This window comes from Mesitornis unicolor, unplaced genomic scaffold (genome assembly GCF_000695765.1).
Source record: "Mesitornis unicolor isolate BGI_N332 unplaced genomic scaffold, ASM69576v1 scaffold2619, whole genome shotgun sequence".
NCBI lineage: Eukaryota > Metazoa > Chordata > Aves > Mesitornithiformes > Mesitornithidae > Mesitornis > Mesitornis unicolor.
This window is the reverse complement of record NW_010206509.1, coordinates 94,851-120,519: the sequence shown is the minus strand read 5'-3', so window position 1 is coordinate 120,519 and position 25,669 is coordinate 94,851. Positions and strand designations below refer to the sequence as shown.

Below are 25,669 nucleotides of genomic sequence, written 5' to 3'. Positions count from 1 at the left end.
ACCGGAACGGTCAAAAAAATAAGCCAGCCAGTCTAAAAAATTCCTTGTTATAAATAAGATCCTCGTAAGTAGAAAGTGATATAAAGACAGGGGGGTGTGGTGGGGGAAAGCGGGGTACGCAGAGCCGGGGAGCTCGGTGGGACTATAAAATCTCCACTGGAGTCTAAATGTGCTCCCCAGACCATGGGGGCTGTGCAAGGAGGGAGCCGGGGCCAGGCTGGCGGGGGGACAGGGCATTTTGGCAAGCCCCGGCTCCAGGCACTGCGCTCCCCTTCCCACACGGGGACATCGGCAGTGAGCGCTGTGCCCCGCAACCCCAACCACGCAGCTGGCCCCGGCGGCACCAAGCCCCAGCGCGGGCACAGCCACTGAGCAACACCGGGAAAACTCAGATATGGCCTTTCCTTAAGCTTGCCTGACGCTGTTGGCACACTTCCTTACAGCCTCCTGGAATAATCTGCTGCACAAACGTATTTTTTAATATATACATATATATATATGTGTGTGCGTGTGCATATGTATATGCAGATATGTATATATACACACACACACACCCTGGCTTAGCAATAGGTCGTTGTCATGCACTACAAACGGTTGGGTGTAGCTACATGAGATGGTAACAGGTTTCCCTTCTAAAAATCATCAGTGCAAAAAACAATGAGGTTTCACAGTTCAGTAACTACAGGAAAAAGCAGCGAGTGAAAGCTGCTACTGAACTGGAGAGAACCTGGGAAGAAGAAAACGTCTGAGGTGGGTGTTGAGAGCCAGACCCTGCACGTGGATGAGAGCTGCAACGCAACCCTGCTGCCCAGTGCCTTCGGCTGCTGCCAAATAGACGGCGGTTACTTTGGGAAAGGATATATAGCAAGGATATTTGGAGACTTTAACAGTAAATTAAGTGTCTGAGGTTTGTAACAGCTCAAACAAAACAGCTTGTATTCCTCCTTTAATAGGTCAACGCATTAGATCCCATCGGCTTCTAAAAGGTCTCTTTAAAAAATAACAGTATAACAATAACGACCCCACGTTGTCGGGCATGAACCTGCTGCCGTTCTGCCTCTACAACAGCATCGCTGCGCCTTTACGCTCTGCCCCTGCACGGCTCCTTCAGAGAGCGCCTGAACGTGAATCCCTTTGCGCAGGTAAAGCTCTCGGTTGCTCTGCCTGGCACAGCCCCCGTTAATCCCCCCCTCGGGCCGTCTGTGCCGGGGTCACGGCATCCTCACTGCCCCCCCCAACTGCGCCGTGCTGCACCACCAGAGCACCTCGGTCTGGCTCCTGGGACAACCAAAACAAGGTCCCGGCCGCATCCCCCGTTCCTGTGGCTCTGAGGACAGCACTCGGTCACGCGTACCGGAGCGATGGCTAACAAGGCGAGGAGGCACGTATTTACAGTCACTGAACCTGGATAAGAGAAGGAGGCAGGAGGGAGCGCGATCTTGGCCTGGGACTTCCCCCCCGATTTCCAGCCGCTCCTCGGGCTCCTGCTGCACGACCTGCACGTTCTGCGTGGGAAACATCCCATCTCTTCCCAGAACACCACGATGTTATTAGAGTAGCACCATATTTACCCTTCCAGACTGTCACGCCAGCCTCGTCCCTCTTTCCTTCTGTTTTCTCCCCGGGTGGCTGCAGCCAACAGTCGCTGGCTCTGCCCCAGCTACTTCTGCCCCAAGAGACCCGAGTCCAGCCGGGACGCTGCGCTCCGGCCCCAGCACCCTGTGGCGATGCTCATGCTCCTTTGGCTGCGCTCCCTGTCCCTCTCCTTGTCGTCGTCGGACTGGCTCTGGGTGCGCTCGGGGCGGTGGCCGGCGGCCGAGGGCTGGGAGGAGATGGTCCGCAGGAGGTGGTTCCTCTTGCGCAGGAACTCGGCCTGGCTGGGCAGCCCGAAGCTGCCTTTCCGCAGCGCCATGCGCGTGGTGTTCTTGGCGGGGCGCGAGCGGTGGTTGTACTCCAGCTGGGCCAGGTGGGCCGCGTACCCCTCTGTGATGAACTGCGAGACAGAGGGACGAGGGCAGGCGTTAGAGGGGCAGGATGCAGAGCCACCGGCAGCCAAAGGTTTGCTGCACCAGGTTCTCTGGGGCGATGTGCACGAGATGGAGCCGCTCACACAGATGTGATGGGTGCTGGCCTGCAGGACAGTTCCCATCCCCTTGGCAAACACTGGCTCGGTCCTAAGATGACCAAATTCCTGTCACCCTCCCACAGGAGGCCCCGGGCAGCACCTCTGGGGCCCAGACAAGCCAGCTCCTACCTGACACTGGCTCTGCAGCTTCTTGGTGGGTCGGCCGACGATGTAGATGTGCGTGGGTGGGAGGCTGATGGAGCTGTACACGGAGATGTCCTTGGTGGATCCGTACGCCGCGTGGATCCTCATGTGGAGCTGTGGGGAGAGAAAGCAACGCTTGGTCAAGAACACACAGGTGCACCATGCTGCATAACAGGCAGTGATTATTTTTTTAAAAGCATTTGTGGGCATCTCAGGTGAAGAACTGGTGTAAGTTCCCAGCTGGATCATGCACCGCTGTGCAAAGAGTTCATAAACAAAGCCGGGGATGTTTGCAGGCCAGAACAAGAGGAGCCACAGAGATACCCATGCAGGTCTCCACTTGCTGAGCCACGGCCTCTCCCTGAGGTCTGAGGGGGCCAGGGACACCGCACACTTCAACACCTCTCACGGGGGAGAGGAGCAGTTTGCAACCCCCCTGCAGTGGCCCTTGGCGGGGAGCATTCACAGGTGATTGTGCTGTTGTTTAACTGCTGGGCGGAAGGAGCAGGGGCAGCAGCAGAGGACGCTGCTTTTCAGGGATTTGTCTGCTTGCTTTATCTGGAGCTTTCCTGAGGCTCTGGGCTGAGCATGTTAAGACCTCCCTGGGGTCAAACGCCTGGGACAATGCCCTGCGGAGCCTCCTGTCAAGGCTGGGTGGTGCAGGGCCGTGTCTGCAGTGGCTCCATGCCCTCTCAGAGCCGCTGGTGACACCGCAGGCACTAGAATCCACCAAACAGGTGGAAAAAGCACAGGTGTGGGGAAAGGGGGCACTGCTGCCTCTGCTTTATCAGGCATTCGGTGCTGGGAGGACCAGTGATGAAATGGAGCAGCGCAGAGCAGAGACGACACAATTTAACAGCGTAGACACTTTTGTAGAGCAATAAAAGGATGAAAATAAAATGAACAGATTAATCTTCCACTGCAGGTCGCGTTGCTGCCAAGAGACTGGCGCTGACAGGGGCAATCGGACGAGGAGCAACCTAAACCCGTGCTACGATCGCGCTCCAGCAGAACCAGGCTTACGTCCGAGATGAGGGATTTCAGGAAGTTGGCCTTGTGCCGCAGCGGGTCGTGAACGAGCCCATCGCAGAAGGAGACGATCCCGTGGGGGAAGTTGTGCTGTGCTAACCACGCCACCACCCTCTGCTTCTGCATGTCGGGGCGGCCCGTCACATAGATTATGAGGTAGCCGAGGTCTTGCCAGTGCCTGGGAGGAAAGGCACAGGTCAGTGCACTGCGGACCCAGCTGATGCCTGGGTAAAGCAAACCCAACTGCCCCAGCCCCTGCCCTGACCTGACGACGTCCACTGCTCCGGCGCGGACCTTGGGGTCGCTGCCCATGATGGAGACGCTGGCTGCAAAGGAGCCGTCGATGCTGAACACCACAAACTCCGTGCCCTTGGGCAGGACCGTGATGTAGCTGTCTGCGTACGTGTGGTCGCCCCTGAAAGGGATGCAGGTGCTTACAGGCATCGAGATACGGAGAGGGTAACACTGAGTCCTGCATTGCACCACAAGCCCAAAGCAGCACCCAAATCTGGCCCAAAGGCTCGAACAGTGATGCCACCCTCGGTTATGGCACTGACAGACACTACATGAAAGCCTCTGTGTAAAAGTGGGGATGGAAATAGTACCCTGGAGCCCTGGCGTCAGTGATGCAAAAAAACCACCCCCCAGAAAACCATTGCTGGGTTCACCACTGAGAAGATGCTCCCCTCCTCCCCCTTCCAAAGCTCAACACCAGCAGCTGGAGCTGAGCGGGAGCCCATGAATCATCAGGAGAACAAAGCTGTGCCTCCCAAGGACAAGTTTATGGTCTTTAAAACATGCTCAGCTGTGCAGTTTTGCAGATGACCGTGAGGCCGTACGTCCGTGGTGCTGGAGGCACCCGCAACAGGAGCCCAAGTGCCACCCTGTCAGATGCAGGAGTCAAAATAAAATGTGGACCCTCCTCTTACAGCTGTGGAGACAAATGGCTTTGTCCCTGTCGCTGGCAAACCAGGCTCTGAACGCACCCAGCACCCAGAGCTGCCCTGCAAGGGGGGACCATGCTCTACACTCATGAAATCCCACCTTCATCCTCTTCAAAGGAGCCCCAGCACGAGGGACCCTCACCTGACCACCATCTTGACGGGGTACACGCCGATGCCCAGGCGTCGGCTCTCGGGGATGGCGTAGGAGATCCTGCCACTGCTGTTGCTGATCTCCGTGTCGAAGTACACCCACTCTCCCGACGGCGGCTGGGTCATGATGTGAATGTCCACCTGCCAGGACACCAGGGCTGCATCAACAGCAGCATCAGGGGCACAGACGAGCAGAACAGGCCGAGCATGGGGACGCTGGGCAGCTGCAGGGCTGGGTCCCCATGCTCCCACCCTCTGCACTTCACAGAGTTGAGCAGCACCCAAACACGAGGACACTGCAATGAAACCTGGCCCCGGTGGTGAAGACCTCTCTGATGATCGCTGCTCCTGGGAGGAGGCACCACAGAAGCCTGAGCAGGGGAACCTGGCCAAGATGCAAGGTAGCAAACCCTGTCAGGGCCCAGGAGAGCATGAAGCAGCACCTCTGTCCATGTCCCCCACACCTTTCACCCCATGGGCACAACCCCCACACCAGACACGGTACCTTCTCTCCCGTCAGTGTGACCATATCCAATGGCCCATACATAAATCTTCCAGTTAAGGTCTGGGGCCCATCTTCATTAGCGATGGTGTCATTTATCCTGTGGTTGGCTGTGACGTTCTGCATGAGTCAAGAGAGAAAGGAAAGAAAAAGGAAAGACAAAAGTTTGCAGCAGTGGCCAGGCTGACAGGGAAATGCCAAATATGAGCGGACCAACTTGGGTGTGGGTTTCTCTGTGCCATTTTCCCCTCCACTCCACCCACAGCTCTCAGCCTTAGAAAAGAATCTGACCCATGGAGAGGTGAGACTGTGCCCCACGTTGATGGGAGGAATTTGAGTGCACATGGCTGACGAGCCAACTTCAGTGGCAGTTTGTACATGCCATTCTGATACTGTCTATTAACTCCTACACTTTGGATTTAAGAGGCAATACAAAGAGCTGCCAGGGGAATTTGCTGACGCTGTTTCTGCTCTGGCAGAGAACTGCCCTCTTTCAGGAATTGGAGACATTTCCTGGGAGTGAAGGGCATTTGCTGAGCAGAGAACCTGCGTTACTGCCGGTCTCTTTCCCCTGCCCACAGCCAGCACTTTCTGTGTTTCACATCAAGGCCAAGAGGAGACGACATGATCTCTGCGCTCAGCCATGGACAGACACAGCCATGCCCACGCTGGTCACCTTCAGTGCCATCCCACAGCCCAAACGGGACCCCTCTATGCGACAGCACGTCCCCTGCCATGGAGGCAACCCCTTACCCGGAGCTTCACATGTGTCCTCTTGCGGAGCCACTTCTCACGGGGCTTGGAGGGGGTGAAGACGGACACCTCCTTCCCGTCCAGCTCCAAAACACTGGAGTTCTCGTGCCTCATCACCTGCGGAGGACAGATCCCACCGACACATCAGTGCCCTCCCTCCTGCCCACGCTGCCCTGCGTCTCCCGAGCCAGCGCGGGGCGAGGGCAATGCCTGGACAGAGGAGCCCGAGGTCGTTTCAGCTCCCAGGTTTCACACTGCAAGGACAAGCAGTCTCTCCTGAGCTCGCGTAGCCTGTGGCCAGCACTGACTCAGCCCCAGCTGGGACGCAGGCTGTTCAGACCGTCAGGAGGTACAACCCTGACTCACACACAGCAGGCCCAGCTCTGCTCCCAGGTACCTGCCCTTCCTCCAGGCGTGCATCAGTCCCTTCCCACAGTCTACGAGGGACCTGTTTCCTTCAAGCGACATTTGCTGCCGTTCCCATAACGGCTCCAGCACCGTCTGCTCTGACCAGCCCCATGCCAACAGCTGCCGTTCCTTCAGCTCCTCTCTTATTTATTTTTAACATATTTTGGACTGCTTCTGCCCCACGGCTTTCACTCCTCTCATTTTGAGAAGAAACAAACCCACTGATCTGACCCTGGTGGAGGCGTGCAGGGTCCAGCTCAGCCACGCGAAGCCGAGCCCAGGGTGTCCTGTCCGTCCATCCTGACCTCACCCAGGCTGACAGAGCTCCAGGACTCTGTGCTGGGGGACGTCGCTGCACCAGAGCCAGACCAGAGGGGCACGTGGTGCCCATCACAACTGGAGACACCTCCTGACTGTCACCAGGGTGTGGGCAGGATGGAGAAGCACCATTAGATCCTACCTCGACTGCACTTAAGGTCTAGAAGGGAAGGGGAAAATAACACCATAGTCTCAAATATTGCTGTAAGACTGGGAGGTGATGCTGCACAGAGAACTCCAGAATCGGCAGTAATCCTTAGTGACCTCCAACCAATTAAGGAGCCTCTTAAATACAGGCTGTTTTCCAAGGTCTGGAACACGCTGTGTGGTCAGCCGCTCTCCAGCCGACCCAGGCTGCAGTGGTCTGGCACAGCCCAGCTCGTTTTGCAGAGCTGAAGCTGTTTTTCTTCCAGGGAAATGGAAAATGGACCCCAGGGACGATGGGCTTTCTGGGGAGGGAGTTCATAGAAATCCAAGGTAAACAAAACAACAAGTTCTGCTCTTAGTTATTTAATTTGGGAATCTATTTCAAGTCCTATTTGGGCTTGTTTTAACAAGATTTAATCTTCGGGGGCTAAAACTATTCAACAGCTTACTTTTACATTGTGTCCAGAGTCCACGACTTTCAAAGGCAATTAGAAACAAGTCACAGAATCACAGAATCGCTCGGTTGGAAAAGCCCTCTGAGATCATCACGTCCAACTGCTCCTGTCTACCCCCTAAACCATATCCCTAAGTACCTCGTCTACCCGCTCTTTAAACACATCCAGGGATGGTGACTCCACCACCTCCCTGGGCAGCCTGTTCCAGCTTCTGACGACCCTCTCAGTAAAGAACTTCCTCCTTATCTCTAACCTGAACCTCCCTTGGCACAGCTTGGTGCCGTTTCCCCTTGTTCTATCCCCCATCACCTGGGAGAAGAGACCAGCACCCACCTCTCTACAACCTCCCTTGAGGCAGTTGTAGGTGGTGATGAGGTCTCCTCTCAGCCTTCTCTTCTCCAGGCTAAACAAGCCCAGTTCCCTCAGCCACTCCTCATCAGGCTTGTTAAGGACTCATAAGTCCTTATGAGGGGAAGAAGTGCTGTGGTGCTGTGGAAGGACAGCAAGAAGACAGGCAATGAGAAAATCCCTGGTCTCAAGGCAGAGATGAGTAGAGACAGGCACCGGGGAAGGGGTGCCAGACTGCCCAGGCAGGTACCGGTGTGCTCCGAATGGGCGCAGAGGCACCTCCAGCCACAGGAGATGAGGCACCACACGTTGTGTTACACACCCAGGTTTGGGCTGAGTCTTGAGTCATTGGCAATGTCTTAAGTGGAGCATTTTGTGTTACCGGGAAGAACGGCTCTCACTGGATATTGCTACCGCTCAGCTGCCACCATCTCTGCTGTCTGTGGTTCCCACACGATTTGGAAGATTGCACTGAAAGGAAGTCTGCCAACAGTCATAAATAATTGAGAGCTGCAGTTGAGGAGGCTGCAAGAGAGCGGGGACGGCTGAACAGCTGAGCTGACACAAAGCAAACCGAGCGCCAAGGTGGGCAACACAATCCACAGAGTTGCTTTTAGTCTTGTTTTTTTCCAGTTCCATGCTCTAAGTACCGCTCCTTGAGGGGATCATACTTTGTAAGGCAAATAATCCCCCCTCAGCTCCAAGGAACTGGAGGAAAAATATTTCTTTTTAGGAAAAACATGTTTTAAACAACAGATTTAAATCTCAGGCCAAATACAGGTTGCTAAAGTCTGAGATGCCAGACTCCAGACACCAGCAATTCCCATTCACCTCGCCCCAGCACTGCTTTGTACTGGAAGAACAAAGACTAAATCCCAATGCAGTGACGATGGTCTGAGTTCCTAGAGGAGACCGCGGTAACTTAGCAAGCCAAGACAGAGAACCAAAATCTGTCTATCACCTCATGCCAAATTCACACAAAACTCCTCCTTTGGTTTTATTGTACTTGATGCTACTTCTGTTTGTACATCGAGAACTTTCCTTTAAGTTTCAGACTTGAGAGCCAGACTGGCACCCACAGAGAACAGCTCACTTCAAGGATCAAGTGCCACCGACTTCTGCCCCTGGGATCTGATAGGAAACAGCCCTGGGCTCACTCCACAGCTCCTCGGTGAGCCCAGGTGAAACCTCTGATGGTAAAACCCAGTCTCACACCACCAGGTATGACAGCACACGTCCGTGACGTTTGCGCGGGTACAGCTCCAACGCCACAGGTGAGGAACAAAAAGAAGGGAAAAAAAGTGGATCTGCAGCGGCAAAGGGTATTTTTCCATCTCTACAGGTCAATGAGACTTATGGAAGGTGCAGTGCAAAAAAACAAAGACCCCAAAGTACTTCTCAGGCCCAGGGAGATCGGGGAGGGAGGACAACCGTACCTGTCTGAGCAGGAAGGAGACAACGTCCGTGGACTCCCAGTAGCTCGCGTGGAAGAGGTGCGGCAAGGCAACGGTGGGGAAAGCCGTCAGAGCGTCGGGGCAGTAGAGCGCGTAGTCGATCCTTTTGGTTCCCCACCACTTGGAGGCAACTGGAAGCAAAAGAGCCATTCAGACAAGGTGGGTTCACACGCACGCACAGCCTCCGTCACAGATGGCATCACGAGGGCCTGGCTCCTCGTTCCAGGCACTGCAGGAGCTTGGTCCCTGCATCGCCAAGAGGAAACAACCGACCCCGGGGTTTGCTCAAACCAAGGGGGAAACACACAGAGGCACCACCACTCAAGCTCTCCCTTATTTAAGCACAGGGAAAGGTACCAGAGAGCAGGTATTAATTGGCTGTTAGTTCAGACCCTGGGGAAGGAGCCCAAGGTTTATGTGCAATGAGCATGGGAATCCATGAAACACATCTCTGTGGAGCTGTGGGAGGAAGCGTGTGTGTGCTCTGAGCACTGCAGTACATGCCCAGACTCTTTAGCACCCAGATATTGGTGCTCTTAGGAGATGAATCCTGGGAGCTCGTGTGAGATGCTGAAAGTCACCAAGGCAGGGTGCTATAGCACGGGCTGCTAGAAGTGCAGTTCCCAGCAAGTCTAGGTTGCCCTCCTGGGCTACCACATGGCTGGCAACTGAGATAACCAGCCCAGCCTCTGCGGTGGTCAACAAGTGTCCAGGGGTGCCGGGACTCTGCTGCACGTGGCACTGAAAAACACACTGGGATTTTGTGTGAGTAAGGTTACAGACAGTACAGAAGAGCATTTCCCTTGGGGAGCCAACACCTCGCGCACAAGGACCGACAAGGGACACCACCGCCCCTCAGCGCTGCCCTGAGCCGTGCCAGCACACTGCTCCTTTCCAATGCCCTAGCACTGAGCACGGCTCAGCCCAAAGCCCCAGAGCCCAACGCGTGGGCTGCTTCCCCAGCAGCAAGAAGCCGTCATCCCCTGCGCTCCGGCCTGGAGAAGCAGCCATGGACAGAAAAGATGGATCAGGTCAAGAGAGCAGCAGGAGGAGCTGCGTTTGCATGCAGGCTGCAAGCTGGGGCTTTGACAAGGGCTTTCTCGAGCTTGGTTTTCTCTGTGCCAATGTTCCCTTTTTATGGACTTCCAGGAAAGCTGCCAGATGTAAGGTACGATCCAACCCCTCTTGCTAAGGGAAATCCAGCTGGTGGCGAGCACAGATGCTCAGCTGGAAAGAAGGACCCACCAGCTCCTTCCAGAGTTCACAGCAAGGTGCAGAGGGTTGCGGTGTCAGCACATCCCCACGGCCCAGCCCTGGCTGTGAGTGCCCAGGCCACCCCCATCCTAACGGCCCTGGCTTTTCTGAAGAGCCACAGGAAGGAGCAGGAGGGCGCTGATGGATCAGCTTGGCTTTTGTCCACCTCCTCGCAGCCACTCCTGACTCCCTGTCTTCCAAACGGGCAGCTCCCGTCGTGTCCCAACCTCTCATTTCTCCTGCAAGTCCCCAGCTTGGGTAATTTCAGATTCTTGGTAGGAAGCAGCCAGGGTTTACTCTTCCCTGCTCAAAAGCCAGTGGTGGAAGTAGAAGCACTGTGGCCACAGCTCTGCCCAGAAGAGCTCCTGCTTCTGCCAAGTTGTTAGCGGTGTTACGATCGATCTTCAGAGCAAAGTGACAGAAATACTTGTTAAAATGCAATCAGAAATTGCAAAGTGCCTGAGTGGAAGCGCATAGATCTGTTATGAAGTTCTGTGACTATCGAATGCGAGAGGAGGTGAACTGCAGCAGATCTCTCCAGAATACCTGTCTCGATGTCCAGGTCGGGCATCCGAAGGGCACAGTCTGCAGCCTGACTCCATGGCCCTTTGAGCTTCGTTCCCTTCAAAGGGATTTCAGGTTTATGCTGCCTACGTCTCTTGGATGAGGTTTGGGTAGGAGATTTGTGAGGGAGGGCAAGTTGGGACAGAAGGCTAAACCCTCTACAATGATTAAAGTGGTGTTTGGTTTCTAAAAGGAAAAATAAAACAACAAAAAAAGCAGAAATCACACTTATTATTATGGCACACAAATGCCACAGGCAACACCGGTTTCATCCTCCAGAAATTTACAGTGTAAGGGAAGCTGCACCCTCAGGAGGGCTCCCGGGAGGGAGCCATGGTTTTGCGGTGCCCCCTGGACTTGCCCTGTCTCTCCCTATGGGATGAGCACGGACCACATCCAGTCACGTCACCACCGCGTGCACGAGGGCGAGCATAAGGGCTGCAAAGCAGAGCCAGGCTCAGCGGAGGTCCCGGCCCTCGGGAGGTGAAGGCAGGGGCTGCCCGTGGGGTCTCGGTGATGCACAGCCCGCACTGGGGCCTCTCTGCTCTCAGAAACAGGTTTTGATGGCTGTGAAGTGTGTGGAGGAATCAAAGACAAAACAGAAGGTAAATCACCGGGGAAAGCTGCGCAGGCTGACCCTGCCTGCAGCTCGCAGAGCAGGATCCCTCCATCGCGTCCTTCGGGCATCGCCCTGGCGAAAACGCATTGTAAGGAACACCCACCACCCCTGCTTCCCTCGGCCGGGTGTGAAGCCAGCACAAAACAAACACCTTTGCCCCCAGAGCCCTCCTCCTGAGCAGATTCACACTGAGCAGGTGCTCAGCAAGGTGTTGCAGCGGGACAGGCGCGGGGAGGCACGCAGGGAGCACGGCGCTGGCTCTGCTGTGCGGGGAAGGACACCTCTGCCAGAGCACAGGGGTCACTCCCACAGCTGGGCACTGCTGCACAGGCACCAAGCACAGCAGCCCCCGAGCAGCACCCACAGACCTCCTGCAGCGTCACTAACCCCTATTAGTTACAAAATGAGCTGTTCATAGCCCTGTGGTCCAACGTGCCGGGAACGGAGTATCTACATTTCTGTCACCTTCTGGGACAAGAGTTTGGGCTGGAGATTTTTTGTGTGTTTATGTTTTTTATTTAGATTTGTTTGATTTTCAGCCTTTTTCTGTCCAAGCGTAACAGAGGCCCCTGGGGACATCGATTCAATCTCAAACATCAGCTGAATCGAAGAAGGGGCTGAACCGGTAGCAAAGGCCGCTCTGCACTGTACTAGCTGGGAAGTTATACAGGTCTTGGGAAAAATAACAAAGGACAAATCCCTTTTATTCTTCTTTCGGCTCTGGGATATGGGTCATAACTGACTAACTCTCCGAGTTGCCCTGCGGGCTCCAGAAGAACTGAATCGCTAATGCAAAGGAATAAATAACCCAAACCTGATTTTCCTTTTCAGCATTACAGCGGGGCTTACTCATCCCCATTTCTGCGGACCGCATTTAAGCGATCTGCATCAAGCCACATCCTGCATTATCCATGTGGCGGTGCTGATCCCTACCAGTTCTGCACAACTTATCAAGGACAGCACAGAAACTTCCCTTTGAATTAACCCTGACCACACACAGTGGCCAGATGGGTACCCAGACTTATCAATTATTAGTTTTTTTTAACAATTTATCACCAGCACAGTCCAACAAGCGTAACACAACGGTGGCCCCTGTATTATAATCAAATATATCACCTGTGCCTGCAGGGGATACAGCAACACGCAGCACTGATGATGACAAAACCGGGTGAAGGCAGAATAAGTCGAGTTTTGTGTTACAAAAAGCATAACCCCAGACAGACGGACGGACAGAGGCTGCGTGGCGCTGCGGCAGCGAGCGGGGCCTCGGCGGGTGAGCACTTACTGTTGGCTATGTTGGAAGCAGTGAAACTGTCTGCCATCCCCGAGACCTGGCTGGCAATGCTGATCTCACTGGCGCGCCGGAAGCCCCGGCACTGGGGGGCGGGCATGGGGGTGGACAGGGACGCGCTTTCCATGAAGACGGCACCATGAGACTGAACAACATCGGCTACAAAGTTGAAACAGGGAAACCAAATATTAGACCAACAGACAGAGGCCGGGCAAGATGAACTCGGGAGGGGGAAGGAGGCAAACAAGGCTAGAAGATGCAAAAACCTTTCAGAACCGATTGGAGTGGAAAAAAAACAACGTTTGATAGGAGCTCTGGTTTGAAAAGAAAGCAAACACCACAGCAGGCAGAGACACGTGGCTGGAGGAGCAGTTTTTGATTGAGAGGAGCGAAAGAAGGAGCTCAAAACCAAATCCAAAACCCCACAGAAAAATCCAGGCAGACTTATTCAAGCAGCAAGAACAGAAGCATGTGTCATACGCACTGATGCGAATATACGCAGCTCTGTATATTCGCATCAAGACTAAATAACCGAGGCAAGGAGAACAACAAAAAACAACCTGAGAAAGGGGCTATTTGTTTTCCTGAAACATTTAGACTTAAATGAACTTCTTTCAGATAGAAGCATTAATGCAAACAAAACAAACCAAACCAAACCAACCAAAATCAAGAAAACATTTTCATGCCTGGCAGGGACCAAATTTGCACCTGTGTTTTATTGTTAATGGATACAGCCAACACTCACTAAACTGAAGTAAGGGCCATTGAAAGGAAGGAGTCTGGTGCTGAGCACTTACACCTCCAGTCGGTGCTGGTGGCTCAGGGAGCGCTCAGTCTCTGTGCAAACAGAGCTGCTTCTGTACAGCGTGCAAGTCTGGACTTACACATCCCAACCTGAGGTCTACCAAGTGTGACCTAGCCCTTTAGTACATAAATACAGAAGAGGAGCATTTTAAGGCATGCTCACGTGGACCTTATACATATACTGGGGGCAAATGGACCTAATAGGATTGGGATTGGCAAACCGGGACACGCTGAAAGTCATGATAAAATCTCTCCACTCCAGTTTCCTCCCCTCTGTGGATGCTATGAGGCCAAATTAAGCATCTGTGGGATACCCCAAGATCCTGCACTGCTGAGGGTTTGTAATGCCACTACCAAGGGCTTCCCAGCAGGCAGCTCTGGTACGACACTGACGTGCAAAAGCCCCTTACCATCATTTTGACATCGCCCATCTCTGTGGTACCCGAGCAGCAGCACCTGAACTTCATTCCCTCTGTGCCCAGCCAGGCAGCAGATGCCACGGGCAATGCAAGGCCATTACTCCCACACACCAACGTCCTCTGCCCATCTCACCCAGTTTAGATATCCCTGGATTTCATCCCAGTATGCGCTTGACACAGGACATTGTTTTGGCAACTGGATTACTTTAATATTGATCTTTTTTGCTTGGGGCTACTGCTTCGCTTCCTTTGACCTCTCCGTTCGCAGCAGCAGTGCCCGTGCCCACACAAATCCCGCTGCAGCAGAGGGAATGGGAACGTGTGAAGTAGAAAATGTGTAGCTAAGTGTGGGTAAAGAGTTCTGCTCTCTGCAGGGGAAATCAGGCCACAAGCTGCTCTGTGTCAAAGCTTCACGGACTGCAAGGGCTGAGCCCTAGCGGGAGCTGACCTGACAATGAGCTGCACACACTGCCCACTTTGTGCCTGAAAGGCCATTACTTTCTCAGCACTTTCCTCTTCTTTTCACCTCGCCTTGAGCTCTGGCTGTCAAAACCACTATGGATACCCACAGCCCAGCTGGCCAGTGCGGCTCTTATTACTGCAGAGCGCACCAGCACAACCAGAGACGCTTCGAGCAGAGGCCGTACCCAGAGAACATCAGCCAAGCCAGGAGCTGCACACAACTGCACAAAGGTCTCAACAGTAAAGGGTCTCAATCTTCTGCTGCATGACCTGGGACACCCAACCCTTTCATCTCTCCCTCTGTTACCCCTTCCTCTCCATTGCTGACAGAGACTGAGATCCTTCTGCACTTACGCATTCGTGTCACATCAAACGGATGCTGTAACACCGATGATGACCATCAGCTTCCCTGAACCTGCTCAAAGCAATCAGAAGTTTGACTCTGTCTGCTCTAGGAAAAACTCCCGGTTCAGGTTTACCACGTACCAGCAAAGCCTGAACTTCCTCTCCCTTAAGCCCACTCTCATGTTTCTCCCTTTTCCCTAGCTCCACGCCCTGAAAAAGGGCAGTTTCTAAGAAAAATGAGGGCCAGGAAATGGCAGGGCAGGAAGCATGGATGGAAAATCTGTGTTATGCATTACTGCCCCTTCAGCTCAGCTTCCTCGAATGCAAAGCTGTAGTGACAGATGAAACCCTGGGACTTGACTCACAGAAAAAACCCTATTTCCTAAACTCCATGTATTCTTCACAACAAGCCTGTGCAGCACCGCTCTTGCAATTTTGACACCAAGGGGGCTTTCTTGGGGACTGCGGTGGCAGGGTGGGACATGGCAGATGCTGCCACACGGCACAGGCTGACCCCAGCACCATCCTAAAGGGTATCTTCTGTGCAGCAGAGGTGGCGTCCCAGCCCAGCCCTGGTCCTGATGGTGTCGGGGAGGTTCCTCAGGCCAGCACTTGGACCTAGGGTGGAGTGCGATGGCTGGAGCAGCAGCAGCACGACTCTCCAGGACCAGCTGCTCCTCCAGGTCACCAGATACGGACAGGGGTGCCCTGGTTTTTACCCAAAGGCTAAATCAGGCTTATCAGAAGGCTTATCAGAACGAGGAAGGGTCAGGAAGAGGAGCCCTGGGTGCCCTGAGCTCCCTCTGTCCCAGCAAAGCACCCCCCTCGGGGGCCGGAGCACTGAGCTGAGATTTCACTGCACTTCCAGAAGAGGTGGCATAGGCAGCAAAATCCCTTTTTTTTGCCTAGCTATGGTTCTTTAATACTCATTTCAGTGCTGTGCCTCTTCATTTATGGACTCGTTTGTCAATGTTCTCACTAAATGTTTCCCACTAAGTGAACGGCACTGGGCCATGTTCCTAATGTACTGCTGGCACTGCGCTAAGTCCTTGGGGCATCTGGATGGCACATTTCAGTATGGGCTGTTTGCAGGCTGAAGTGGGAAATACTGAAAGCAATAAAAATATGTAAATTTCAATAAAAATAAATGTTAAAAAAGCCAGCTGCTCAGCACAGGCCAGACCCTGCTTGCACTGGAGTCACTGGTCGGCACTGGGCACTCTGCAGTCAATACTCTGAGATCAAGAGCAACCTGCATTGCTGCTGTCCATAGGTTTTTATGATTCTGGACATTTCCTGCAGGCCAGTGGCTGAACTGGGACTCAGAACTGCTGCAGCCGAGCCCTGCTTCGCCACACTGTGTCCTTGACGCCGAAGGTAAAGAGCAGAGAAGCTCCTAAAAGCTCTGTCCTGACAGCAGGAAATATCAGATGACAGCTAAGTAATTTCATCAGTGACCTCCAAAGTGATTAATTAAGAGTACCAGACCCTTTCCCTCTGCTTTGTACAGAACAACTCAGCACAGGCAACATGGCAACTGCATACCTACAAACCTAAAAACTGTCTGCACCTTCAAAAGACAAAGGGAGAGCGAGCGACGCTGCCCTCCTGTATGAGCACATAACGTTCTGGCTGCTCCTGAACACCAAGGGTCAGCTCGTTAAAAACAAGGCAGCAGAACCGAGCTCCCAATACAAAACACTGGAAAAGGGGGTGAGGACGGGCAAGACACACAGGGAAGAAGAAACGAACAAAGTCAAGTCTCATTACAGTCACAGATGTAGCAGCAGCCACCACCAGAATAAATGAGGCCATGCAGCATTTATGATGGAAAATAAGGCAAACCAAATGCATCAAACTTTGCTTTTCAGGCAGGAGTCAAGAAATTAATTTTAAAAAGTCAACACACAAAGCCACCTTGGGGGTTGAAAGCCTCATTCGCTGTATTCAGCAGAGCCACAGGAGTGTCCAAACACGAGATACTTAAATGGACAAAATCCATGCTGACACAGACACTGATGACACTGCTGGCTGAGCGCCGGGGTCGCACAGCGCAGCCACCCCTTCCCAGGGCTCCTGCGCACGGTGCCGCAGAGCGGGGACACCCGGGGTCGCTGCCGGGCCCTCGCAGCAGCACAGCCACCACCATGGACAGCAGTGAGGAGGTGACAGCAGCGTCCCCCTCCAGCACCAACCCCGCAGTGGGACAGCGTTTGTCACCTCAGCTCCTCCTTTCCATGGTGGGGCTGCCGGGCCCAAGCGGTTACTTCATGTGGCACAGCTTGAGACACAGCGTGAAGATTTCAACTCCAGGAGGCAAGAGCACGATCTCCAAAAAGCTCCCAAGTGCCCAACATCACAGACAACAGGGAAGTGTAGGTTACACACACTCAGCAAAACCAGCACTTTTATTGGAAGCATCTTGCCAATTCAGCACGGGAACGGGGATGCTGGTTTCCATGAAGCTGTCCTGGTGCGGCAGAGCACCCAGAGGGTTGCTTTCCATGAGGAGGATGGGGTTGTTCTGGATTGTCTCAACTGGAAGCAGATGGGGAAAGAAACAAAACAAAACAAAACAGGAGGACAAAGAACAACAGACATGTGGCCACAAAGTGTTAACATACAAACAGTTACAACCGAGCTACAACTCGAGTTACAACTATGAGTCCTCTGTGAAAAGACAACCTTCAAATAGAGTAAAAGGAACAAAACATGGGTGACTGTCCATACAGACTCACATCAGATTAACTGGCAGCAGAGAACACAACGATGGCATTTCAACAGCAACAGAAAAGGGCAGAGTCCAAACCAGCTCCTCCAATGAGCCAAACCCACAAATACCCAGCAGAGACAGAGAAATCTTTTACTACGAGGGGAAAAAAAACGTGATGTAAGGGGAGATTTACTTGAATCAGACTCACAGCCTACACAGTGCACAGCACAGCAGTAAGCAAGGATGTGAATTTGATTTCACTCTGCAAGTCAGTTGTAATGGAACGGGGACCCAACATTTAGCACAGATGGGAAAATGGGGGGGAAATAAAAAGTCCAGGAGGCAATTTTTGAATTGTGGACTTTAAAAAAAGCGAGCTATCTGCTTGAGGAGATATGCACAAGCAGTGCTACAGAAGGTTTTGTACAGAACTAATTATAACCGAGCACCTGAATTTTACGTGATCGCCGAATCACACAGCTCAATCACGGCAGCAATGAACTTTCACCCTGCAGTGAGCACTGACTTCAGTAGTGGCTTTGCAAATCATGGTCAGAGCAGTCCTGCTGGGTACCGTGTACATCACCACACTGAAATTCTGACTCTGATGGGAAGGAATAGCCTGTTACTTCATGATAAGCAAATGAAGAGGCTTTGTCTTACATGAGAAGAGAATGTGAAGCTGCTTTTTGGTCAGTTTTGTTCATCAAGGCAGAGCAGCGCTCTCAAAATTCCACTGCTCACACCTGAAGAGGGTTTCGAGATTTCTCCATCCTCCACAGTTGAGCCCGTTGCTGTGTGACCCCTCTGCAGCGGGCAGCGAGTGTCTCTGGACACAACAGCGCCCAAAGCTCGGGCAGTCCCCACGCACCCATCACAGCGACATCCAGAGCGGCTCAGTGTCCGCGGGGCTTCACCTCTGCCTCCAGCCACAACAGGGAACATGATGTGAGCTTCAGAGCAAGGCATGACTTCTAGCTTTTTTTTAAATTAAGAAACCACTTGCAGCTGAAACCTAGAATACACCCAGAAATCAAATTGCTTTTCAAGTTGCTATAGATTCCCTGAGCTGTTGTAGCTGGACTGAGTATAAATGTAATTGAGGGTGGATCCATTTTTAAAAAGTGCTGCAGCAAGATCTTTGCTAAATTTGACAAGTGAGTGGGGCCTGCAGAAAGTATTTTATTCACTTCATTGAACAAGGGGTTTAGTTTATGCCCATTTAACAAATCAGACCTCCAGATTCAGCAATCACAATACAATCTTTCAAGATACTGATAAACAGGAGACCACTGCTTGGCTTTTTCAATTTAAAAGTGATGCAGAGTATCTTGAGAATTGCTCAGCTCTACACACACATTCCTCTTCATTTAGTCCTGCATGATTCAAATATTAAACAAATGGAAAGCTACCAGAGCTTTGGGCAAAGAACCACCACCAAATCCCAATCTTCCCAGCTGTTGGCTTTGATATTCCACTCTGGTTTGCCAGCGTGACTTCTTGCGTGCTGTAAATCTAGTTTTATAGTAGCAACTCTTAGTTACAACATTGATTTTAAGTAGCCACTGACTGAACCACCTCTAATGAGGGGAAAATGATGCTGCAGTTGTTCTTCCTGCCCCTGCAGGGAACCAAAGCTTCAGGTGAAGCAGAAAAGTCAAATTTAGCTCTGCACCATGGTGAGCCCCTTGCAATGAGAGCCTGCACTGAAATGGCAGCAGACCACGAGAGTCCAGGCACAGCAGTGAGGTGAAGGTGATAGGAAACGCAATCTGTTTTATTAGATCGACTGCAGGAGCGCTGATGTGGTGGTCAGGGCACTGCTGCTCCAGCTGCAGCCACCGCAGCCACCGTCACTGCTGTCACCAGGGCAGCGCCATGGAGCGGGAGGTGACGGCAGAGGAGAACAAGGGTCCCTGGCAAGGGCACCAGCCCACCCGTCTGCAGTGGCCTGTCCCATCAAAAAGGACAGGCTGCAACCAGGTAAATCATCCCATCGCCTCACTGCTGGCTCTGCTGCTGGCTCTCCAGACACCCACGGCCCAAACTCGGCTGAGTTCATCAGGGCTTGTTCTGTCCCAGCCGCAAGCAGCAGCTTCTGTGTAAAACGGGGACCTCCACAGAGAGGTCACCACAGCACGACTCTCAGCAGCTGATGGCTTTTGTGTGACAAAGGGCATTTAGGTCACAAGGCACTGATTTTGTTAAAAGGAAACGACTTTTCTGGTAAACTGGGGCTACGGCTAACATTCTAGAGCCAACCCTCTTTCTTGATCGAAGCAATCTGGAACGACATTTCAGGTAAAGTGTGGATGCAAGCCTTTGGACAGCTCACAGGGATCCAGAGGGACTTACCCAGCACAGCAGAATTGCCATCGCCCAGCGGGAACCTCTGGTAACGGGGAATATTGAAGGGGGGCAAAAGGTAGAACTTCCTCTCCAGAAGAGGCTCGAGGCGCGAAGCAGAGGGGTCTGCAGGGTGGAACAGGTTGTAGACCTGCTGACAGGCTGGTCTGAGCTGAAAGACTGAAAAGATGGGGAAAAAAACCCATAAGCATCAAAAAGTTATTTGTTAGATTATTGTCCTTTTTACAGACAAGTATTTACAACTGTTGGGTTAAAAAAAGTGCTAAGGATTTATGATCTCCCTCATCTTCCAGTTTAATCAGATGAAACAATTTATGACAATATTTGCAGACTCAAGAATTGCCCAGTATTTTTAATGTTTGGAAGTACATTGCAAAAAAACTGTATGATCAGCACTGGCCAGAGCACAGAGTGATCTTCTTCCTTACAATGCAATAAATACGATACATAAACGTTTGGTTTTCACCAGTTTGTCTCAGCAAATTCCCCCACGGAGCGAGCTCAGCAGTTCTCACCAGGACTTACCGTCCAGCGCAGGAATGACCGTTTTTCGCAGTGCAAGAACCAGACCCAAGGGAGAGCCGAAGAGGAAGAAGTCGGTGATCTCGAATTCAAACTTCCCAATGTTTCCTCCGTCCAGCATCGTCGAGCTGCTAGATCTCCTGGATCCCGGGTCGTTCCTCAGGACGCTGGAGTGTAAACTGGGACGAGAGCAGAACATTAACTCAGCACCTGATTCACGCGGTGTTTCTGTAGCTGAAGGCGGGATGAGGGACTGGCACTGAAGGTGATTTCTGTCTCCTTGGTGCAGCAACAGCATCAATCCACCCACCACAGCTTGGCACTGCAGTTTCACTGCCCAGGGACACATCCCTCCAAAGAACTACCCCATGGCATCGGCCTAACTTGGACTGTACAAATCCAGGCTTCAAGTGCGCTCATTTACACGCTCCTCTCTCCTCAGAAAAGAGGGTTGGTTTTTTTTGAGGAGTCAAAATCTTGGTTGCTGCTAGCAGAACAGTCATTTGCAAGCTCAAATAACCAGAAAACCAGAATCGCTGGAGCAGTGGGGAAAAGGCAGGTTTAGAGCCACGCGCTCCATCACACACAGCACTGCCACGCTTGCTGGCTGTCAGCATTTGAGTCCTTCCATCGCCTTATTCCCAAACGTTACAGCAAGCTGTGCTTACCTACTTCTTCCTTGTGGAAATAGGTGGGCAAACGTTATAGGATTAAAAAGAGAAAATGGGATGGGAACGAGAAAAAGATCAAAATCTGCAAGAGGGTTTCTAATATCTTGTGCACCAAGTGTGCACCACAGCTCCCATGCACGTGTATGGCAGTCACTGGGAATGGGAATTCAGGGTAATTCCCTCAGTGGCCATGTGGTGAATTGTCCTTGTCATGCACTCAGGGCTCTCCACTCCTCTTCTGCCCATGAGGCCACATCCTTTGAGTTATTGCCAAACCACCCCTCAACCTCAGCCCAACTCCAGGCCACTTACTTAACAAGAATTATGATATAAAACACGTCTATCTTTCTTTCCCCCTCTCTTTCAGGTGCCAAATCTGTTTGTAAAATTCGACCTGTGCAGTGCAGGCTGGGCAATACCCAGGTTTAACACAGGGATTTCAGTTCACATATCCTTTGGACGCTGAGGAAGCAGCAGCAACAGCTCTCAGATGAAAATCCTGGGAACCCACCCCATGTCAGGAAGAGGGGCTCTGTGCAGTCTAGAGCTGGGATTAGACAGTGAAATGACGGATGTGTAACACTAATGACCTGGTTCACAAGAGGCTTTAGAGATTCTTCTGTGACCACCCCGAAGCAGCAAGCTGTAATTTCCTGTGCTCTGCAGATTTTACGGTTTCAGGTGGCAGCCTTGCTGCGTTATTGTCGCTACAATTGGAAGCAGAGAGCTGAAAACAGAACCCGCAGTGCCTTAACAGGGTGGCTGCAAGCACTTGAAAAAGCCTCTATAAAACCTGTTGGATAAACGGCTACCACAGCAGTTGGGTGGATACAAGGTTTGCTGGCCTGAGTCAGCAGCGATGCAGATGCCACAGCCCACTGCCAGCTCTGTGGTCCCCAGCACTGGCCATCACGGCACGGGCTCATCACGGCCACTGCTGCGCTCGTGCTAATGGGGCTGCTCGCTCCCCACCGGCTGCAGCACCGGAGTGGTTGCTAACACAGCTGCAAATACTCAGGAATTTGGGAGGAAAAATGGGTTTTACTTGGACTTTGCTTTCCTGCTTTGGCAAATAACACATCATCCCAGTGACAGCACCTCTGCTGACCGCCGCTCCCAAAGGATGCTAAAACCCTTCCTGTCACACCGCGCTGTCATGGATCCTCTATGGGTGTACGTATGCACTCACACAGTGCTATCCTGGTTACCGACCGCAGGGGAACACCAACATTACACCAGACACGCACCTCACGGAAAGTCAAAACAGTGATGGCAAACGCGAGAGGAACAGGAGGTTACAGCGCTGACAACTAAAATGAGATGTTCCCATTTCCGTGACGTGAATGTGCTTCCCTGAGATCACACTGCTGAGACGCGCAACGCTGAAACACATTTTGAAACAAGCCTCCTTCGGTGAAGCTACAATCACTTTAGCTGACAAGACTGCAGCGCATTAAGGTTTGCCGTGTGTAAGGAATACAAAGTTACTTAGAAGATGTTTGGTTTTGCTGAAGACAGGGAGACAGCAGCACGATTCAGAGGAAGGCAGGGAAGGAAGGGCTGTGCTGGGGGCAGGTGTGTTACGGCAGGAGGGGTGCGAGGGGTTTGTGTGCACTGCACCCCTTGTCCCCAGCACCTCTTCATGGGGAACGCAGAGGAGGAGAGCGCTCGTTCTGCTGAGCCATTCCATTTGGACAGCTTCTCTCCTTTTGCTGGGAACCTGATAGTCTTTTCAGCAATCAAAAGAAATGAGGGCCAAGGGGAAGTCTGAATCCACCATACTCCAAGCAAGCTACAGTGCCCTGTTCTCCCTTCAAAAAGCAGCAGATGTACCGTGTGCATTAATTAAACAAGAGCTTATGGATTTCAGAAGCAAATCAACTCATTTACAGTAATACCGAGTACAGCACAGCCAGAAATAATGTAGTTGTGCAGAAGGACTGAATTTAAAAATAAATGTGTGATTGTAATCTCCAGATGCTGCTCTGGCTTGCTGGGCATTATCCCAAGAAGCGGATAGGTCTGATACATGAATAAAAATGGGTGTTTTCGGCACGGACAGAAAGGCCCCGTGTGCTCCCCATGTGCCCGGCTGCTGAGCTCGTCAGGAAAACCTGGCTCTGCTCTGCACGAAGCCACGTCACATCAGGGCTCAGTTTTTGCATGGGAATCACTGCTCTCTTGCAGTGCGGCTGCAGGGGCTCTCTGCCCTGTCTGTACAGCTCAGCAATGACGGCTGCGAGCACAAGGCCCGGGGATGGTCCGGGGCTGACGCTGCTGCCACGCAGGAGGGGAGGGGGTGAACCACTGCCCCCGAGCCCTCCCTGCACCATGAGCGGAGCTTCACCCTGCCCCTCAGCTGCGGGAAGAGACTCGGTTTTGACCCAAGGTCTAGAGGTAGACTTAAAAATATATAAAACTCTAAAAGAAGTGAAGATGCACCAATCCTCAGTGCACTGAACACTGACAGCCCTTGCCAGGCTCCCCCAGGTGCTTCGTGTTGGGAGCAGGCACAACCCTTCGAGATGGGGCAGGAAGGGCCAGGACAAAGCCATCTGAAACAACAAACTGCCATCCTTTGGCCACGCACTACCTGTAAAACCACAGCAAGATGCCAGCCCATTTTCCTTAGCTCAGTCCACGCCCCTGAGCTCAAGAACAAGGAGCAGAAAGAACACATTGTGCATGACTAGTATTTTCTCCCTTAGTACAGGAGGCTGTTTTGATAAGGTATGAACGAGAGACTGATTGCCTTTTATGAACCTGCTGGAAATAGCTGAGCAGCTTATTGTGGTGTTTGTACATGCAGCTGCCTTCCTGAATACCGTATCTCTGAGCGCCAGCGCCATTCGCTTTGACGCTTTCTCTGCACCACGACTCCTACAAAAGGGCCCTGACGTGGCAGGACAACGCCAGTGCCTGTGCTGGAGCAGAGGAGGGCAGAAGTGCAGGACAAGCCTTCAGCTCTGCACAGGGCACCAGGAACAGCCTCGGGCATGGCTGCAATGCAGATAGCGGGGTTTGCTGGGGGGACACTGCTCCCCAGTACCTGGGATGTGTGGTAAGAGGGATTAAGAGGGTGTTGCAGCTCCTCTGGGCCTGCAGGAGGAGAAGGCCTGGGCTGTCCAGTTGCACAGGCTGAACAAGATGATTCAGTCAGGAAAAGCCTCTGGGCTTACAGAAGTAATCCCTGAATGGTCAGGCAATGGAGAGACTGCTATGAAAACTTCATTGGTTATGTTAACAGATATGTTTCTGAAAGCCCATTGGAAGAAGCTTAGGAATGTGAAATTAGGTACTTCGGTAGTGAGTCATTTGAAACATGACCTTGGTGCATGGCAGCAGCCCCAGCAGGGGACAGAGTACAATCCCTGTCCCTGCCCCATAGGAGACCTGGGCTGCTTGGCCAAGTGACTCCCACAGCCAGAATGCTCCTCACGTGCAGCTGATGGGTGCTCCACAAACCAGAGCTCAGGAGGTCTCATCCAGAGCATCCTGCCACCACGACAGCAGAAACCTGCTCCTGCGACAGCAAAGGGCACCGCAATGCAATCTCACACCTGAACTAGGCCAAAATTAAAGGATACTCAGCTCACCCCCACCTCTCCCAAGAACAGGTCAGCCAACTCAAAAAATCAGCTTTCAGAGATGCTTTGAAATTAATACGACACTGGATTCCCAATTCTGCTTCACCACCTTCCCTCGCACAATTTGTACATTTTTGCTTTATGATCTCCACCTGCACTTGCAGCACAGCAAAAAGCAGTTACCGACTGCCTTGGCTGTCGAGCAATGGGATGAAGGGCTTCTCGCCACGGCGGTAACGCTGCAGCACCGCAGCTGCGTTCTCTCACTGCCACTCAGCAAGAGTCTGCATACACAACACACTGAAATCTATACACCTCTAATCTAAATTAAACACTTTCCTCCACCTTGCTTATCACAGGATGACAAAGCAACGTTTGGGTGTCGCGGATGCAGCAATCTCAGCTCCACAATACTGCTGGTTCTGTTCCTTCAAAACTTACCTTGAAAGAAAGGCCTGATGCTGCTTTATCGTGTCCAGCTCATAGGTTGATGAATCACTCCTTTTTCGTGGCAGCTGCTTCTTTGGATCTTCTCCGTTGCTACGGGGAATATCAATGTTGCTCCTGCTGAGGTGTCTGCTGGTTTCCAGATTAGAGCCACTGGAACAGTAGCTGTTGTTCACCGTTATTCCAGGAGACAGGAGGTCGGTATCCTGGGATTTGAAATTTAAGGATTTACTGCTCTGACAGCTGAATCAGGAATACACCCATATTATATCCTCCTTCCATCTTCCTTTCCCTATCTACCGCGAGATCCAGCTGAGGGCAACACAGTCACTCAGACCAAAGCACTCCTTAAGGGCATGAGCAGAGCAGGTATGGATGGTGCTTCACACCAAAGGGTGATGGACACATCCCTGTTCAGAACAAATCCACCCAAACTGAGACACACGTGCACCTTAAGACACGTTTGCCATTGGTAAGGAATACAGTCTTTGTTGTTTCGTTAAAAGATCCTCACTAAAGCTGTGGCCAGCAGCCCCATTCCCAGCATTACCTGGACGCTCACTACGCTTCCTCGCCGGCTGCTGTTCTGGCTCTCGGACACCGTCTGATTGCTGTAGCATAAGGCATCAAACCCCAGGATTCCTCCAACACAGTCTCCTACCAAGCAGACCTGAAAAAAGGCAATAGAAGCAGGGGAGGAGGAAAAAAAAGCCCCTTGACTTCAGTTCAGAGATGGCAGTTAAAGGGAGTTCTGGATTATACTTGGGAAAGCTGCCCAGTGCTCTCATCAGTAAAGCTACTCTGTCAATGAACATCCCCCATCCCCT

At 52.3% G+C, this 25,669-nt stretch overlaps 1 protein-coding gene across 2 annotated transcripts in view; it reads right to left on the bottom strand.

Annotated features, from left to right (window-relative positions):
* Positions 1-1,660: 1,660 nt before the first annotated feature.
* The window catches only part of PITPNM2 (phosphatidylinositol transfer protein, membrane-associated 2), a 63,176-nt gene continuing 39,167 nt past the window's right edge, over positions 1,661-25,669 (bottom strand). The window contains exons 11-24 of one of the 2 annotated variants that reach the window (XM_010191777.1): positions 25,393-25,512; positions 24,837-25,048; positions 20,141-20,316; positions 19,604-19,774; positions 16,924-17,073; positions 12,500-12,664; positions 8,760-8,908; positions 5,648-5,764; positions 4,898-5,014; positions 4,385-4,533; positions 3,564-3,713; positions 3,293-3,476; positions 2,255-2,383; positions 1,661-1,993 (exon numbers count right to left, since the gene is read on the bottom strand). In XM_010191777.1, the coding sequence (XP_010190079.1) occupies positions 1,661-1,993; positions 2,255-2,383; positions 3,293-3,476; positions 3,564-3,713; positions 4,385-4,533; positions 4,898-5,014; positions 5,648-5,764; positions 8,760-8,908; positions 12,500-12,664; positions 16,924-17,073; positions 19,604-19,774; positions 20,141-20,316; positions 24,837-25,048; positions 25,393-25,512 (2,322 nt within the window). The remainder of the gene's footprint in view (positions 1,994-2,254; positions 2,384-3,292; positions 3,477-3,563; positions 3,714-4,384; positions 4,534-4,897; positions 5,015-5,647; positions 5,765-8,759; positions 8,909-12,499; positions 12,665-16,923; positions 17,074-19,603; positions 19,775-20,140; positions 20,317-24,836; positions 25,049-25,392; positions 25,513-25,669) is intronic. The other variant, XM_010191778.1, reaches the window with a different exon arrangement.